This window comes from Spea bombifrons, chromosome 6, assembly GCF_027358695.1.
Source record: "Spea bombifrons isolate aSpeBom1 chromosome 6, aSpeBom1.2.pri, whole genome shotgun sequence".
NCBI lineage: Eukaryota > Metazoa > Chordata > Amphibia > Anura > Pelobatidae > Spea > Spea bombifrons.
Window position 1 is genome coordinate 6,888,170 of NC_071092.1, and position 15,135 is coordinate 6,903,304.

General features: G+C 40.7%; 1 protein-coding gene across 1 annotated transcript in view; it reads right to left on the bottom strand.

The window, feature by feature from the left end:
* The window catches only part of EEFSEC (eukaryotic elongation factor, selenocysteine-tRNA specific), a 66,050-nt gene that overhangs the window by 37,493 nt on the left and 13,422 nt on the right, over window positions 1-15,135 (bottom strand). Inside the window, exons 2-4 of the mRNA XM_053469583.1 lie at window positions 14,613-14,820; window positions 12,742-12,838; window positions 11,389-11,553 (exon numbers count right to left, since the gene is read on the bottom strand). Of these exons, the coding sequence (XP_053325558.1) occupies window positions 11,389-11,553; window positions 12,742-12,838; window positions 14,613-14,820 (470 nt within the window). The remainder of the gene's footprint in view (window positions 1-11,388; window positions 11,554-12,741; window positions 12,839-14,612; window positions 14,821-15,135) is intronic.

The following is a 15,135-nucleotide window of genomic DNA, read 5'->3' on the forward strand; positions in this document are numbered from 1 at the left end:
CCCCCCAACTGACTAATACTGTCCATAATTCCTAAATGGGACCACCGGAATAATTAGATAAACTTCCCTGTGCTTAAAAAGTTTCACAATAGTTGACTTAATATTACAGCCCTGGAACTGAAGGGGTTCAGAGAGACAGAGTCAGGAAGCAACATTGTAACCGTATGTGCATAATAACTTCCATATTCTTCCAATAAACACGTCATTCCACCTTGTTATTGTCTTCTGCATGCTTAAATTTTATGGACTAACATGCATTGACCTTGCACTTAACACCTTATTAAGGCTGGGGGGTCCCTTGCTGATCACGGCATAAGGGATTAACCTGATTAAAGGGACACACTGTTGAGTGGGGGTCTTGGCTGGACTTCAAGCCCCTCATAAAAGCCTCTGTAACTGCTATCACGCAGGCATACTGGGCTTTTATGATGCTGCAAATAGGAAAATGGATAGATGTTCCTGGTGACCGTGAAGAATTCCCTAACTTCCTCACGAACTGAAGCTGAGGCAACGTAGTGCCTGAGAAGATGCGATCTCTCATGGAATAAGGATGATACATTACTTGCAGACCAAGAATTATTCCTCGTACCAGTCCTGGAAGTCCTCCTATGTCACATGAAGCAAAACTGGGTCATCTTAAATTTCCTTAAGGTACTTTATGAATATTGTGGGCCACTGTGGTATCGACCAGCCTCAAAAAGTTCTCCTCCATCCAGCCTGTTTACACTTCCATACTGATGTGTTACAGAAGATAAAGGTTAACAATAATCGTCTGTCTCGCTACAAAGCATGTAGGGCTCTGCTGGCAAATTTTCACATAAAAAAACTAATTTATTAAACCTATCTACTGTTCAATTTAGTAATTTAGGTTTGAAAAGGGTCCACTAAGTTCAACCCTTCTTCCTGCTTTTGATTCAAAAGAAAGCAAAAAAAAAAACCAAAAAACAATTAAGCTATTTTTTTTGCCACTTAAAATATATATATATAAATGCAAATAACTTGGGATTTTAGTTTGACACTCTTTTTTTATTGGACCGATTAGCCTTCTGAAACTCAAGAGGTTAATGCCGGAGATCTCCATGTAATGTACTGAAACTACGCCATGAGGAGCGTGACAATTTCACCGCGCTGAGAATGTTACATATAATAAGCGACGTAGGAGGACATCCATAGCTGGGTGATCCAGCATCCCCCCTGGCCGTGTTGATGAGATACATTTACTTGAGCACTGGGGCCTGTCCTACGATATCTTGGCATAGCAGCAGAATCCACCCAGGAACACATCTCATCTCTCAACTGTTCTTCATTAACCGGGGCCATTTTCTCTGATGAGCGGCGCTAGCTTGCCCTCCTATTTAGGTCTTGTTCCGTACCGAAGAGCAAAGCCAAAATATTCAGACACAGGCTGCTCATGTTACTCCAGGAGCTGGTCGGACAGTGACAAGTATAATCATTAACCGATTATCTTTGTGAAGACACAAGTCGAACACGACAGAAGCTAGTAGGTCTAGTGTCTACACTCTTCACAATGGCTGCCCCTCAAAAGCAGGAAACAATGAATAAATGAGACCGAAAGGGATCGAAATATTTTGTCTTCTTACGGTAACCATGGCATTAGAATAAGTGTAAATTTACATGAACCATGTCTCCCTCTTCAATGTGACACTATAGTATATGCATGTGATAACTTATTTCATCTATAATTGTCCCCCTTTCTCCTGGTCTCGTCTCAGATTGAGGAGCCAGATATTCAGATTGCTGCCTGGAACTAAAGAACCTACAGTTTTATATACAGGTTGGTAACGCACGGTCATACCAACAGAAAACTGCCAGGGGTGGCCAGTGTCTCCAGCTCCTCAACCCTATAATGTATATCCTACTCCTAACTCTTCTCCATTGTACTCTCTACTTGGACTCCCCAACAAATCTCTCTCACCCCACCTCTGCATCAGTCTCTTCCCTTTGAAGACTCTTCCCTTCCTCTCTACTACAGCTTTCCTTTGTAATCTCGCTGCCTCTCCTTCGTCAGTTCTTTCCAAGTCTCCTATATATTCCTCCTGTCCCTCCAACAACCTTCTCTCGTCCTCCAATAGAGTCATGCAAACGCGAAACACAATAACTCAAAAGAGTCCCTACAATCAGTAGCCACGGAAAAAAAATCCTAATATTTGTGAATGTATTCTTGTGTAGTTTTATTAATCCCCTTTTTCTTAACACTCGCCTTGACTAGTATTGTACGGGAGCAGTAAGTGTGAGTTTCTCTATCAAGCAAATGATTAATGTAACGTAGGTAAAGGATGTATGCGAACGTTCTAAAATGTACGTTCCTCTATTTCCTTTGTCATCGAAGTCCTCCGGCTGAAACTCTAAGACTAGAGCGCCATCTGCTGGCAAATCCTCCTTTATATGCCAATTCCTTAAGAGGGTTATTCAATAAACGAATGCTGCATGTTCCGCAGACTTTAATGTATGCCGCATAATGCACAATTTTATAAGAATGTTTAAGTAAAAATAATATATATTTTTCCCTTTTTTCTGTGTTAATAATACCCACCTATACAGGATTTTAATATGAACCATATATCGCTTATAAATATCTTTTTTCTCTATTTCCAGTATTATTTATTGTTTTGTTTTGAGAATTTGTTTTTTTCTCATTATATCGTTTGAAATCGAGACACTTCACTAAAAACGATGGATGTAACACAAAGATTTGCAAAATTCCTTTAAATCCCTAACTTTGTAGCCTCAGATAAATTGTGAAAAATGGCAGATTTGGGTTTTCATGCTAGTTTTCTATAATTTTTCATAAATACTGAATTGATCAAGTTCATAAAGTGCTGACAAACAACCCAAAACTTCCCACTCGCTCGGACAGAGAGTAACGCAGGAAGATAAGCAAAGCTCTATGATTTTCGATGTTGGACGTCGCCGATCATCTCTGATCTTTTGCAGATCCTTTTATCGAAAGAGCAAATATTTAGAATGTAAAAAAAGACAGGAGCATGCACTCCCCGTGCAAACATATATACGCCAGGCCTGGTGCATTGTGGGAAACGGATAAACAGTTCATATAAACTTAATGGAGCGGTCTGGAGCGGTTTATTCTGTAAACAAACGGAAAAGCCTAAAATCGTTTGAAGTTTGATGGTTCTTAGTGCAACGTCTGCGGTTAAGTGAAGATTATTCAACGTAGACGCATAACAAAAGGTCGCGACTAAAAAAATTAAGGGACTACTGCTACATTAAAAAAATAATAAAATAATAACGGGAGACGGGTCACAATTATAGACACAATCCATCGTCATACAATAGGAAAGTTCACATGAAAAAGATGTACTAATAATTTCCTTTTGACACAATGGGGACTGGTGGCGATGGGCGCCATATTGTCCTGGTGCTAAAAGAACTCTCACAGTGTCCAACAAACCCCCCAAAAAAACATCCTCAGGAAGCAAGTGAATCGGGGCGAATATCTGAGCCTCGGGTTATAGAGCAGTGGCTGTTGAATACCCCTTTATTCGTACAATTCTCAGCAGTCAACCGAAAAGCCCTCTAATGTGACTCCCAAGAAAAATAAAAGCCCGTTGATATTCCGGACTACTTTTCCATATTGTATGGGGAGCTTTCATTAGAAATGTAAAGTAATATTTCCAGGTGCTTTGGCTGGTTACGTGCCAATATTTAGAAAACATGGCGGACACATTTTTTGTGTGTAGCAGCAAACGTGTTTAAAGGGTAATAATGTTTAGCGATCAACCAAGGTAGAGCATGAAGCCTATCCATGACCTGCCTACCAATAGGGGGGTTGATGCGGACTTTGGCGTGACGCGCGGAACATGTCAAGGAGCTAAGACAGCTCACGCTTAGGACACACGAATCCTCAAGTGCATCCTTCTGGACGCATGAAGGACCTGATGACAGAAGGGGAGCCACTCATTTTAGTTGGATCTGCTTCCAGAGCCAACTCCTTCTCACATTCCTCTCCTCCATACATGTCAAGCCGTGGCAGGTAAACAAAATACAAGTATGAGCAATCAGGCACTCAACCGGGTACCTAGATCTTTGGGGGATCGGAATAATATTTTTCCTAGCCAGCACGTATTTATAGTAATCTGGTATTGTGCTAGAGCGAGAGGGATTAATTTAACACTGTGTCCGGACAACCGGCCCGAAACTTCACAATGCAAGTTGTAACATGCAGCTTTCGGCATTGTTTCGCCCCTTATTTAAAACAGCAGCGAGTAAGTCCAAGTCCCTGTAAGTTCATATCCCATCAAAACCACACGGGCTGAAGAGCCGGAGCGTATGGTTTGTATTAGTGTTCCTCTGTTTGACTTTTTCGCCTCTGGCTCTCTCTCTCTCGCTCTACGCTCTCCTGGTTACCTTTTCATCCTGTGTTCCGACAACCACCCAAATTCTATGTTGGCTCTGTCCTATCCTCTCTGTGGTCCTGGAGCTTGTAAAACCCGTGACCTTCCATCCTGTGTTAATGCAGCAACATGCTTAAACACACACATGCAAGAAAGGCTTGAATTATGAGAGGTGGAGTGGTGTACGAGCAAAACTGGAGAGCCGGGTCCTAACATGCGCTCCGAGGGACACGAGTCCCAACCGTACGGCGACCTGGAACTCACTAAAAGATTTACGTGCAGCCGTCACCATCAGATTATTTTTTTAAATGATTTATATTAATAAGAGGGCGCAATTATCATTCTATAACCTGATTGCGTCCGAAGAAGGGACCTCAGAGTCCCTCCAGGCCCAACAAAAGGTATTGCGTTCAACTAAAGGTTTGTTCTCCTTTTGAAGCCAATATGGCAACGTCCCTTTTCCTGGTTAAGAAAACCTTAAAGAGGATCTGTCAACTATAAATATATCCTTTAAAAAAAAAAAAAAAAAAAATAAAAGATATATTTTTTAATAATAATTAACTGTTCTGGAGCCCATTACAAAAAACAAAAAACGCAATTCTCTCCCCCATTCAAATGTCTCCAACAGTTAGAAAATATGTTACAAGTATTTACAAATACATCGGATAAGATAATACTTTTGGAGGTTGGGGGGTATGCTAGTAAATAATTGTGTTTTAATGTAACATTTTAATCGGAAAAAAAAAAAAAAAAAAAAAACAGAAATCATTTTAAAAATATATATTGTAAAAAAAATATTTACAAAAATATTTATATATATATATCTATATATCTATATCTCTATATCTATATATAAATACATAAATATATATATATATATATAAATATAATTATATATATTTTTATACACACATTTTTAAAAAAAATATTTAAAAAAACACCCACATGCTTCTATAAGCTGTAATCATTAAAATGTAATATTCATGTAAAATTCACATGGGAAATTCTTTAAATAATGGACTCATACAAAGGAATTTGTGAACGTTCGCTACTTGCAAAGCCCAAAACCGTCCTGGTTTTCTAACCGCTAAGACGTTTTTATGACCATTTTAAAGTTCTTTTTACAAACCTGCACTTCTTTAAGAGGCAGGTATAAATATATTGCTTTAACATATGCGGTTGGCTTAAGTGGCACTTTAGAGGCTGCATAACCCCGTCATTGGAGCGCCAGTCACTGCTCGGCCATTCCATTTTAAGCCAAATGTTGGGCCAATTTCAGCCAAATTGGCTCCGTACCCACTCAAACATAATACATTTGTTTTCTCCTTTCCCAAAAGTAACTTTGTTCATTAAAAGGGGTAAAGGTCACGCGGGAACTTAGGAGACACAGGCAGGGTTCTTATCACAGCTTCATTTCCCTAAAGAAAATGATCCCCCTATTACAAGGTTTGTTAATTAAATACAGCATGGTCAGAAAACGAGCCGTACTGCTTGCAGGCAAACGAGGATATTGTAAGCAATTGCACGCGTTTGTGGTTAAAGTTTTTTTCCAAGCCGACAAGGTTGAAGTACCGTTCTCTCTCTCGCTGTGGCAAAAGCAGACAGCTGTCTGCACAGCCTACACAGAAACAAAGAATTTAATGGCAAATAAAAGTATTCGGCCCCCGTCTAGTCTGCCCTTCTTTCTTCTTGTAAAGACGCAAGCCTTAATCAGTCGTTGGTCTCGTCTTAGATTCAGGAGCCATATGCCGATCCCATGCATGTTTAAATCCCCTTGCTGTATTATCCTCTACCATGTCTGCTGGGAGGCTGTTTCACTCATCTACCACCCTCTCAGTGAAATAAAACTTGAGTATGAGTGCTGAGTTCTAAGCTTTTCCATAACAGAAAAGATAAAGAGTTTTAAAAATGGTTAAAGAAGTGATTAACGGCACGGAGAATAAACAGACTAAATAAAGACACGCACATTGCTCTGTACGATATGACAAATCTAACCTCCTAGCCGGCAAGGGGGCTACATAAATCAGAATAAAGGCCAGCCATGAAAGGATGTTCTTAAACACTTAGCGGACCACACAAAACTCCACGGAAGACACACAGCCGATGAGACAGTGCGAAGGCAGCTGGGAGACAAAGCAGCAGACGTACTTTGAAGCGGTCATCCAGAATTCCGGCTCCTATTAATGAATCGGAAAACGTATCCAAAAAGTATGAAAAATCACTAAGAAAGCAAAGTATCAGCCCGCGATGTTTGGCGCTGGTCTGCACAGGGGGCAGGTTATATAAGTTTCCCCGCTGATCAGGCCCCATATATTCAGCCCGTTTTTTCCTGCTGTCAGTCATTGGTCTCGTCTTAAATTCAGGAGCCACATCCCGATCCCAAGCATGTTTAAATTCCCTTACTGCTGGGAGGCGGTTCCACTTATCTACCACCCTCACAGTAAAGTCAAAGATGAGAACGAGTTAAGAGTTCTAACCGATTCCATTTACAGATCAGGAATGGTATCTGAACAAGAGACAAAATAAAGAGTGTAAAAATGGTTAGAAAAGGGAATTAACGGCATGGAGAATAAACAGGAGTCATTTGTATATGCCATGCAAGTTTAAATTCACTTCTGCTGGGAGGCTGTTTCGTGTATATACCACCCCCACCTTCTGCAGGTGTTTCATCTGGAATTTGCTTTACAATTATTTAAAAAAAAAAATATCTAAAAATATTTGTGATAAGCAGGTTTCTTGGGACTTTTCGCATGGATGGGCATTAACAGCTAAAAAAAAAAAAAAAAAAGGCCCCATGCAAGAATCCTGAAACGTGAGAGCCACGTTTCCTATTATTATCATCATTTATTTATGTAGCGCCAATAATTTATGCAGCGCTTCTTACTGTCTATCCATTCAAAGACTAAGATGATTTCTCCTTTCTCATAAGAATAGAAAGGAAAAGGAGGAGACGGAAAGAAAGGAAAGGGAGGAGACGGAAAGAAAGGAAAAGGAGGAGAAGAATAGAAAGGAAAGGGAGGAGAATAGAAAGGAAAAGGAGGAGAATAGAAAGGAAAAGGAGGAGACTAGAAAGGAAAAGGAAGAGAATAGAAAGAAAGGAAAAGGAGGAGAAGAATAGAAAGGAAGAGGAGGAGAAGAATAGAAAGGAAAAGGAGGAGACTAGAAAGGAAAAGGAGGAGACGGAAAGAAAGGAAAAGGAGGAGAAGAATAGAAAGGAAAAGGAGGAGAAGAATAGAAAGGAAAGGGAAAATGAGAAGGAAAGAAAGGAAAAGGAGGAGAAGGAGACGGAAAAGGAAAGGTAGGAGAAGAAAGGAAAATGAGAAGGAAAATGAGAAGGAAAGAAAGAACGAAAGACCTGTCTCTCTCTCCAATGCATCGTGGGAAGATATAACATGGAAACCAGTGGCCATTCTTTTAAAGTGAAACAAGTAAATTTCATCAATAAGATCTCAGTTCCAAGACTTTACCAAGAAACGGAGTAATAGCATGTGCGGAGATACCGCCAAGAAGAAGGGCAAATAGCACCTTTCTTGTGGAATGATCTGGTGCTACAATTATATCGAGATAAAAAAAAAGTCTTCTGGAATCTAAAGCACAGAACACAAAGACGAGAGTTAGTCTGAACCACCTCCTCTGCATCCTCTCCCATAGACAGACAATCAATCTTTCAAAACGCTCCTATCATTTCTGATTGTATCTGATTGTATCCGTCTTTCATGTCCGGAATAGCTCCACAATACTCCATTCTTTGGCTGGCTTTATTTTAATTTCTGCAGAATGCCGCAGCCTCTTGCTTATTTGTGAATGGGATAGGGGTTTGAGAGCTGGAGGGGTGGGGGGGGGACAGGATTTGGATCGTTCACATGAGTTCATCCCTCAAAATAATCCTCAAACACGGAGCAGACAAAGATGTGACGGCTGACGGCAGTTGTTCTGAGTAATGGCTCCAATTTGCAGGTCACTGGTCCTTTAATCTCCACCAACAAGAGTTTTTTCACGACATTCTGAAATATAACCCGCCGCGTAATTAAAATGATTCTTCAAAGGGCTAGATGGGAATCTGGTAAAAGAGTTTTCCGCCTTGGAGTATCCTCGTAAATATTAAAAAATGAAGAAAATATTATTAGATCATTAAAGTACAAGGTTCATCGCGTATAAAACGAAAGGGAAAATCTCCCAATCGACGTAGATGTGAGATGACGCGCCTCTGTGTTTGTTTTTTTTCTTAAATAGATCCAGGTTTTCATGTATCTCTTTCCATTATATTTTAGAAAAAATAATAAAAGCTATTTATCTCTTTATTAGATAATTTTTGAAGCATTCCGAGCTGTCACAGCTCTTATAATGAACGTATATATTTTTTTGTTCTTTTCTTCAAATAAAGGGTTTATTAAGGGCAAAAACCGCCCATCATTTTCATGGTTTCCCCATTGCGAATGATTGGGGGGCTGCAGAATCCCCTCTGTATACATTTGACCCTTTTAGCACCCCGTTTGGTCAAACGCATGATATACGTTCCAGCGCCAGCTAACGCTGCAGGCGGGGGTCTACACCAATTCCATATGGCGCAAGCGCTCCCATTGATTACAATGAGAGAGCTATGCTACCACTGATTGGCTGCTTCAAGTAGCCAATCAGCAGCGAGAATCACCAGAGCAGCTACAGCGTCTACTTCTGGTTGAAGATGAAAAGTACTATAGTTCTCAGCAACTATAAGCTTTAAGAGAGCTGACACATCCTTATGCTAAGCTATGCGGCTGTCCAGGGGGCCTTCTTAAAGACCCTTGGGTCGCGCCGGTCTTTATAAGTCACCAACACACCTGCCACACTTGCGGTAACATAATTGGGATTATTTTGTAGGTGGCCAAGCAATGGAGTTGCAAAGAATGGATTCTCCAGCAGAACAATACGTGCCGTGTCCCAGGGAGGACACACAAAGGATTTAAGTTTTAAATCTGCCACGCACGGTCTCCTTCTTACAAATCAATAAAACCTATCCCTGCGCAGGCTTTTCAGAGGCAAGATTACTCCTTACCTCCCACCCGGCTCCTACAAACACTGTGATAGCATCAAGAAGCCATCCCCGTCCGGCCGCATGAAGAATAATAAATGAATGGCAGCTGCCTTGTTCATATATATATATATATATATATATTTTTTTTATATATATATATATGAATTATATATTTATGAATATATATATATATATATATATATATATATATATATATATATATATATATATATATAATCACTGCGCTTGCACTCAGCCCTTATGTAAAATATTTGCCCTGGTCCAACTTACTTAATAAAATCAATGTTTCAGTGCGGGATTAAAACTTTTATCAAGATGATCTTGAACGTAATGAAGTTATATTCTCCTAAAAATGACATCTTGTTCGCAAAAAACGTAGAGACGTCCGTTAGCTGCCACTGAAAGGGTTAAGTCTGTGATCAGCCCCTCTCGTGGGTTAAACTATGCGGGAGAAACGCTTACCCGCGTGGCTCCTATCTGCTTATGATTTGAGATATGTTGTGATTGGGAGGGTGACTTCCAGTTTAAAAGCGCACTGACCCTTCCTTAAGCTGGTTCATTCAGTCAAGGATGTCAAACTCGATTAAAAAGAAGCTGGGGAGAAAAAAAACAAATAACTTTCTTTGGCTAATGTGCTTTTTTTCTGTAGTTTCTTTATTTTGAAAGGTTCTGTCTTAATGCCCGCTGGGCACGGCCTGTCACTCACGGCTTCCTAAGTGCCGGGTAAGTGAGTCGGTCAGACTGAGTCAGGAACTTTGGTAGTAACAAGTCCTCTTCTAAGGCTTCCAAGTGTTAGGGGCTTCACTGCCTGTTTGGTGGTCCTTAAAGAGCTCACAGTGAGAGAGTCTATCAAAATATCCGCTAGAACCTTAAGAACTAAAATAACCGAGACATGATTTTTATTTCAGAGAAACAGACAATTGATAAAGGAATGAGGCAAATCAATGCAAGATTTTACTGCATCTGGGCATTAGTTTGGGGTCACTTAACTGTTTCCATGGAAAACAAGGACATTTCTGGCTGTAACATAATTACAAAAGGGTTTTTTATGATCAATTAGCCTTTTAAACTTAAACTTGGATCAGAGAACACAACGTGCCATTGGAACCCAGGAATGATAAAGGGCCATTGGAACACAGGAGTGATGGGAGTGATAAAGGGCCATTGAAACCCAGGAGTGATGGGAGTGATAAAGGGCCATTGGAACACAGGAGTGATGGGAGTGATAAAGGGCCATTGGAACCCAGGAGTGATGGGAGTGATAAAGGGCCATTGGAATCCAGGAGTGATGGGAGTGATAAAGGGCCATTGGAACCCAGGAGTGATGGGAGTGATAAAGGGCCATTGGAATCCAGGAGTGATGGGAGTGATAAAGGGCCATTGGAACCCAGGAGTGATGGGAGTGATAAAGGGCCTCTGTAGGCCTATGAAGAGACTCCATTAAAAAACAGCCGTTTCCAGCTACAATAGTGATTTACAACTTTAACCACATCTGCACTGGATTTTTGATCTTTTTCATGTTATTTTAATGGACAAAATTTACCTTTCTTTCAAAAACATGGACATTTCTTAGTGAACCCAAACTTTTAAACAGTAGTGTGTGTGTGTGTGTGTGTGTGTGGTTGTATATATAATATAGATAGATAAATACATTTATATCTTTACAAATAATGAAACAATTCAATTGTAAATCATATTGAAGAATAAATGTTACTATGTCACCTTGATTACATCATATGTACCGCATCCACGTATACTCTGGTGAAAGTAATGATTAGTAATCTAGTAATGATTACTAGAACATTTTATTGGTACCTTGAATTCCACAAAGAAGAATTACATTTAAAAGGTTTACGCATCACAATCTTACCATAAACAGGATTATTATACCGTCCAGTACGTGCATTGTGTCTTTACGTTGAGGTCGGAGCTCTGTGCTTTATGTGTACGCTAAACTTATCGAGGAGGACGAGTTCTTACCTTCAGTGCTGGGATCTCCACGTTGTCATTGACGTTGACGGATCCAGATAAGATGGTCCCTGTCATCACCGTGCCCTGACCTTTGATTGAGAAACAGTGGTCAACAGCCATGAGAAAGGGCCCCGAGGGGTCTCTCTGGGGAAGGTAGGCTTGAGACTTCAAGACCTGACACAGAAGGGGGGAAAAATACACACGAGAGGTCATTTAGAGTGCAAGGAAGCAAAGAGAGGCCACGGAAAAGAGTATCGGGATTAGCGAGAATTTTCCAATAATATAGATTATTCATTTCGATTAAAAGCCATGGGAAAAAAAAAAAAACAAACAGAAAAGTATTTTGTTAATTGTCAAAAATCACTAAAACACAAAATGTTAAAACAAAGACTTTACGCAGCTTAATACCCCTAAAATTTGAGGTTCCGTGTGAAGTAGTAAAAGTGTAAAACTCCATCTTCTGGGATCCCCAATGTACACATCCATCCATGTCTCATCGAATTTACTTAAAATAGATTAAAACCAATTTACCTATCAACTTTTCTATTAAATAAATAATAATAATTCCCATTAATATTTATATATATAGTAATGTATATAAATATATATATATTGGAATAGATGGGTTCGAGAAAAATATTTTCCGTGGTACCCCCACCCAACCATCACTACTCACTTACAAGACATAAATAAAACACGACAGCTTGCATCGTCGCATTATTTACAAGCGGTTTGTGTAAAAGCTCTACAAAGAAAATGTTTCTTTAGCCCATTCCGCTCTAGGCGGGTGAGAAATGTATTACCACAGATACCGAAGTGTAATCAGCAACCCAACTAGAGACTGCGGCCCTCCGGCACATCCCGACCTCTATGGAAAAACTCCGCCATAAACAGAGCCCTCGCTTTATTTTAGTTAGCAGGGAGGAAGCAGACAGAGGGTCACGTGATTCGCCACCAAACAAGAAATGATAGAATGGTATAATTTAATCAAAATAAACTAAAAAATGGGAGGGTTTTGTTCAACACTACAGAGCATTTATCCTCTGGTTGGTTACAAGAAGTAAAATTGTATTTTCTTGAGGTTTTTATATGGACATTATGGTGACACGTATCAGCCGGTTTTACATTAAGTACATTTAAAATAAACTTCAGACTAAGAGCGCTAGGTATAATTCTTGGGTCTCAATCGCTTTCAAGATACTAAGCCATTCGGTTTGTTTTTTACTCCATTAGTGTAAATAGCAGGAATACAAAAAAGTATAAAAAGGGAGTATAAAAAATAGCTAATTTATAGCCATGAAAAATGAGATAGGACTCGGCGTCCACCAGCGTCCGGGCACGAGGCCCTAATCTCTCACTCACCTCTATAAGTCCGGTTATCCCTTGAGCCTGCACAGACTCGGAAGCCTCTGGTCCCCCGGGCTTCGCTGCCACAGGAATGATCAAAGACCCCTCAAACCTGAAACCAATAATAAGGCAGGATGACCAAGACTGCAAATATTCTAATAGTTCTATTTTTTTTAATTTTATTTCTCTTTAAATTAGCTCGAGCTACCCAAAAATGCCCAGATCAGAATTGAAACTGCAAAGTAGAAAGGGTTAACACAGACAACTGTGGATATTTACCGAGACCCGCAAAACCAGACAAGATGGAGGCCCCTTTTATTGTTCATGGATTGGTTGTCTCCTTATTGGCTCCACATGTGGAGACATTTGGGAGCCCATTCCGCTGTGAGGTAGTCTCAGGCCCAGCATGGCGAATATCGCCCGCTACGATGGTCAAGAAACACAAAGTACCCCCTGATGTGCACAGAGACGCTCTTATTACACATATACAAACCCCGACACGGAAGCTAAAGGGAGAAAGGAGATCAAAAAAGCAGCGAAACGTTTAAAAAAACTTGTTGCCATTTCCTAAACAATGACACGTGTTTTAACCTTTCAGGGCTCCTCCAAAAGTGAATAACCCATTGGTCGTAGGGGCGTTTAAACCCGGTTTACCCCTTGACGGAGGCATCCAAAAAAACTAGCCACTCCAGAAAGCTGCGGCCCATCAGCTACGAATCAGAATAATGCAGCTTGTTACTCAGATACACATAAATATATTGCATACCACCTAACTGTCCATGATTAGGATAAAAAGTCCCACTTCGGGACCAAAATCTAAAAATCTATTTTTCATATGAAGAAAAAAAAAAACTAACTTTTAAATTACGTTTTTTCGCAGACGGTGATCAGATGCAAATCCCCTGTTCAGTGCTTTTTTATTAAAACTTTAGGCCATGAAGCATTGAACGTTTTGTTCTTACACCGTAAGGGTCATTGGCCACAGACTTTGGCACAGGGGGTTTGCATGTAAGTGTTGGGGGGTTACAGGAAGGTCTATAAGGTATCCGGAGGGGGGGGCTGTCTTATTTCATTTGAAGTGGGATACGGAGAAGCCGCGCCGGATCCGTCTGCAGGTATGAAAGGGATCGGTTAAGAACAATAGAGGAAAGAAGTTAGGCTTGCGTCGGAGCGGGAGACGCAGAACCCGGGTGGATTAGTAAGGAATCTCGACATGCCTCTCTGATACGTATTGAATTTTACAACGGTGACTTCCAATGAGAGTAATCCGTTTGCCTGCGGCCCTGATTGGGAACATTCGTTCAGAGAGTCCCGGAGATTAACAACAAAGCTTGGGGAAATTCAATTACATTTAATCCAAACAGCCGAAAAAACGAACATTGCATGGAAGAAGAAGAATAAATGTTGAAACAGGTGTCTTCGTTTTAACAAATAATAATAAACCGCCCAACGGACTGGGGAAGAGAAAAATGCGAGGGGTTCCTTCCTTACAGGCCGAGAAGGCTGTATAGTTCCTAGAGGTCCGATGGGAAACTTAACGAGACAACTTAATGTCCCAGGAAGCTCCTCCATAGAATAGAGTCGGTTTAAACCCTGTAATATGCATTCTTCATAAAGATAAAAAAGCACTTATCTTAGGGAGAAGCTGCTGCTTCTCTCCTGGTCCGACGATCTGCGCCACTGATTGGTTGCTTGAAGCAGCCAATCAGCGTCAGGGTAATGCTCCCACTGAAATCAATGGGGGCACCTACGGCATAAGACAATGGGGGGTCTTGTTTGATCGATCATCAGCTGGAGCTATCCCAGTGGCTGATGACATTGTTTGTCGAGGGCAGAAAAGAATACCCCCCCACACACACACCCTCCCCTTTTGCCCTATATCTTACTTTGTGTTCTCCAGAGTTTTCTGCATCTTTTTGGTCATCTTCTCAATAGCCGGCTGCCTCTTGTTCTCCGGCAGCAAGTCAATTTTGTTGAGGACCACGACCATTTTGTGGCAGGCTATTTGACCGATAACCAGGCATTCGGCGGACTGCGTCTGCATCCCCTTTGTCACGTCGATTACCAGCATCATCAGATCGATGATCTGAGCACCTGTTTAACGACAAGAAACATCGCACAGGGTCAGCTTTCACTGTGGATCCACACCAACGTCTTAGAAATGTTGGAAGTAGTCAGACACGCGGACAGTGGTTGCCCATGCATTGGAAATCCCAAATGAAGCCTCCCCCATCTGGGGTCACGTTGCCAAATCGTCTATGTTGGAGTGTCTTAAGGAAAAAGCTTACCTGGCCATGGATAACATATAGATGAACATGTGAGATCTCTTCAAAGTCTCCTTACACTTTGACTTATCCATTATACAGGGTCAGCTGAGCCCTCCATTTTGGAGAAACTTGGTCATTCATA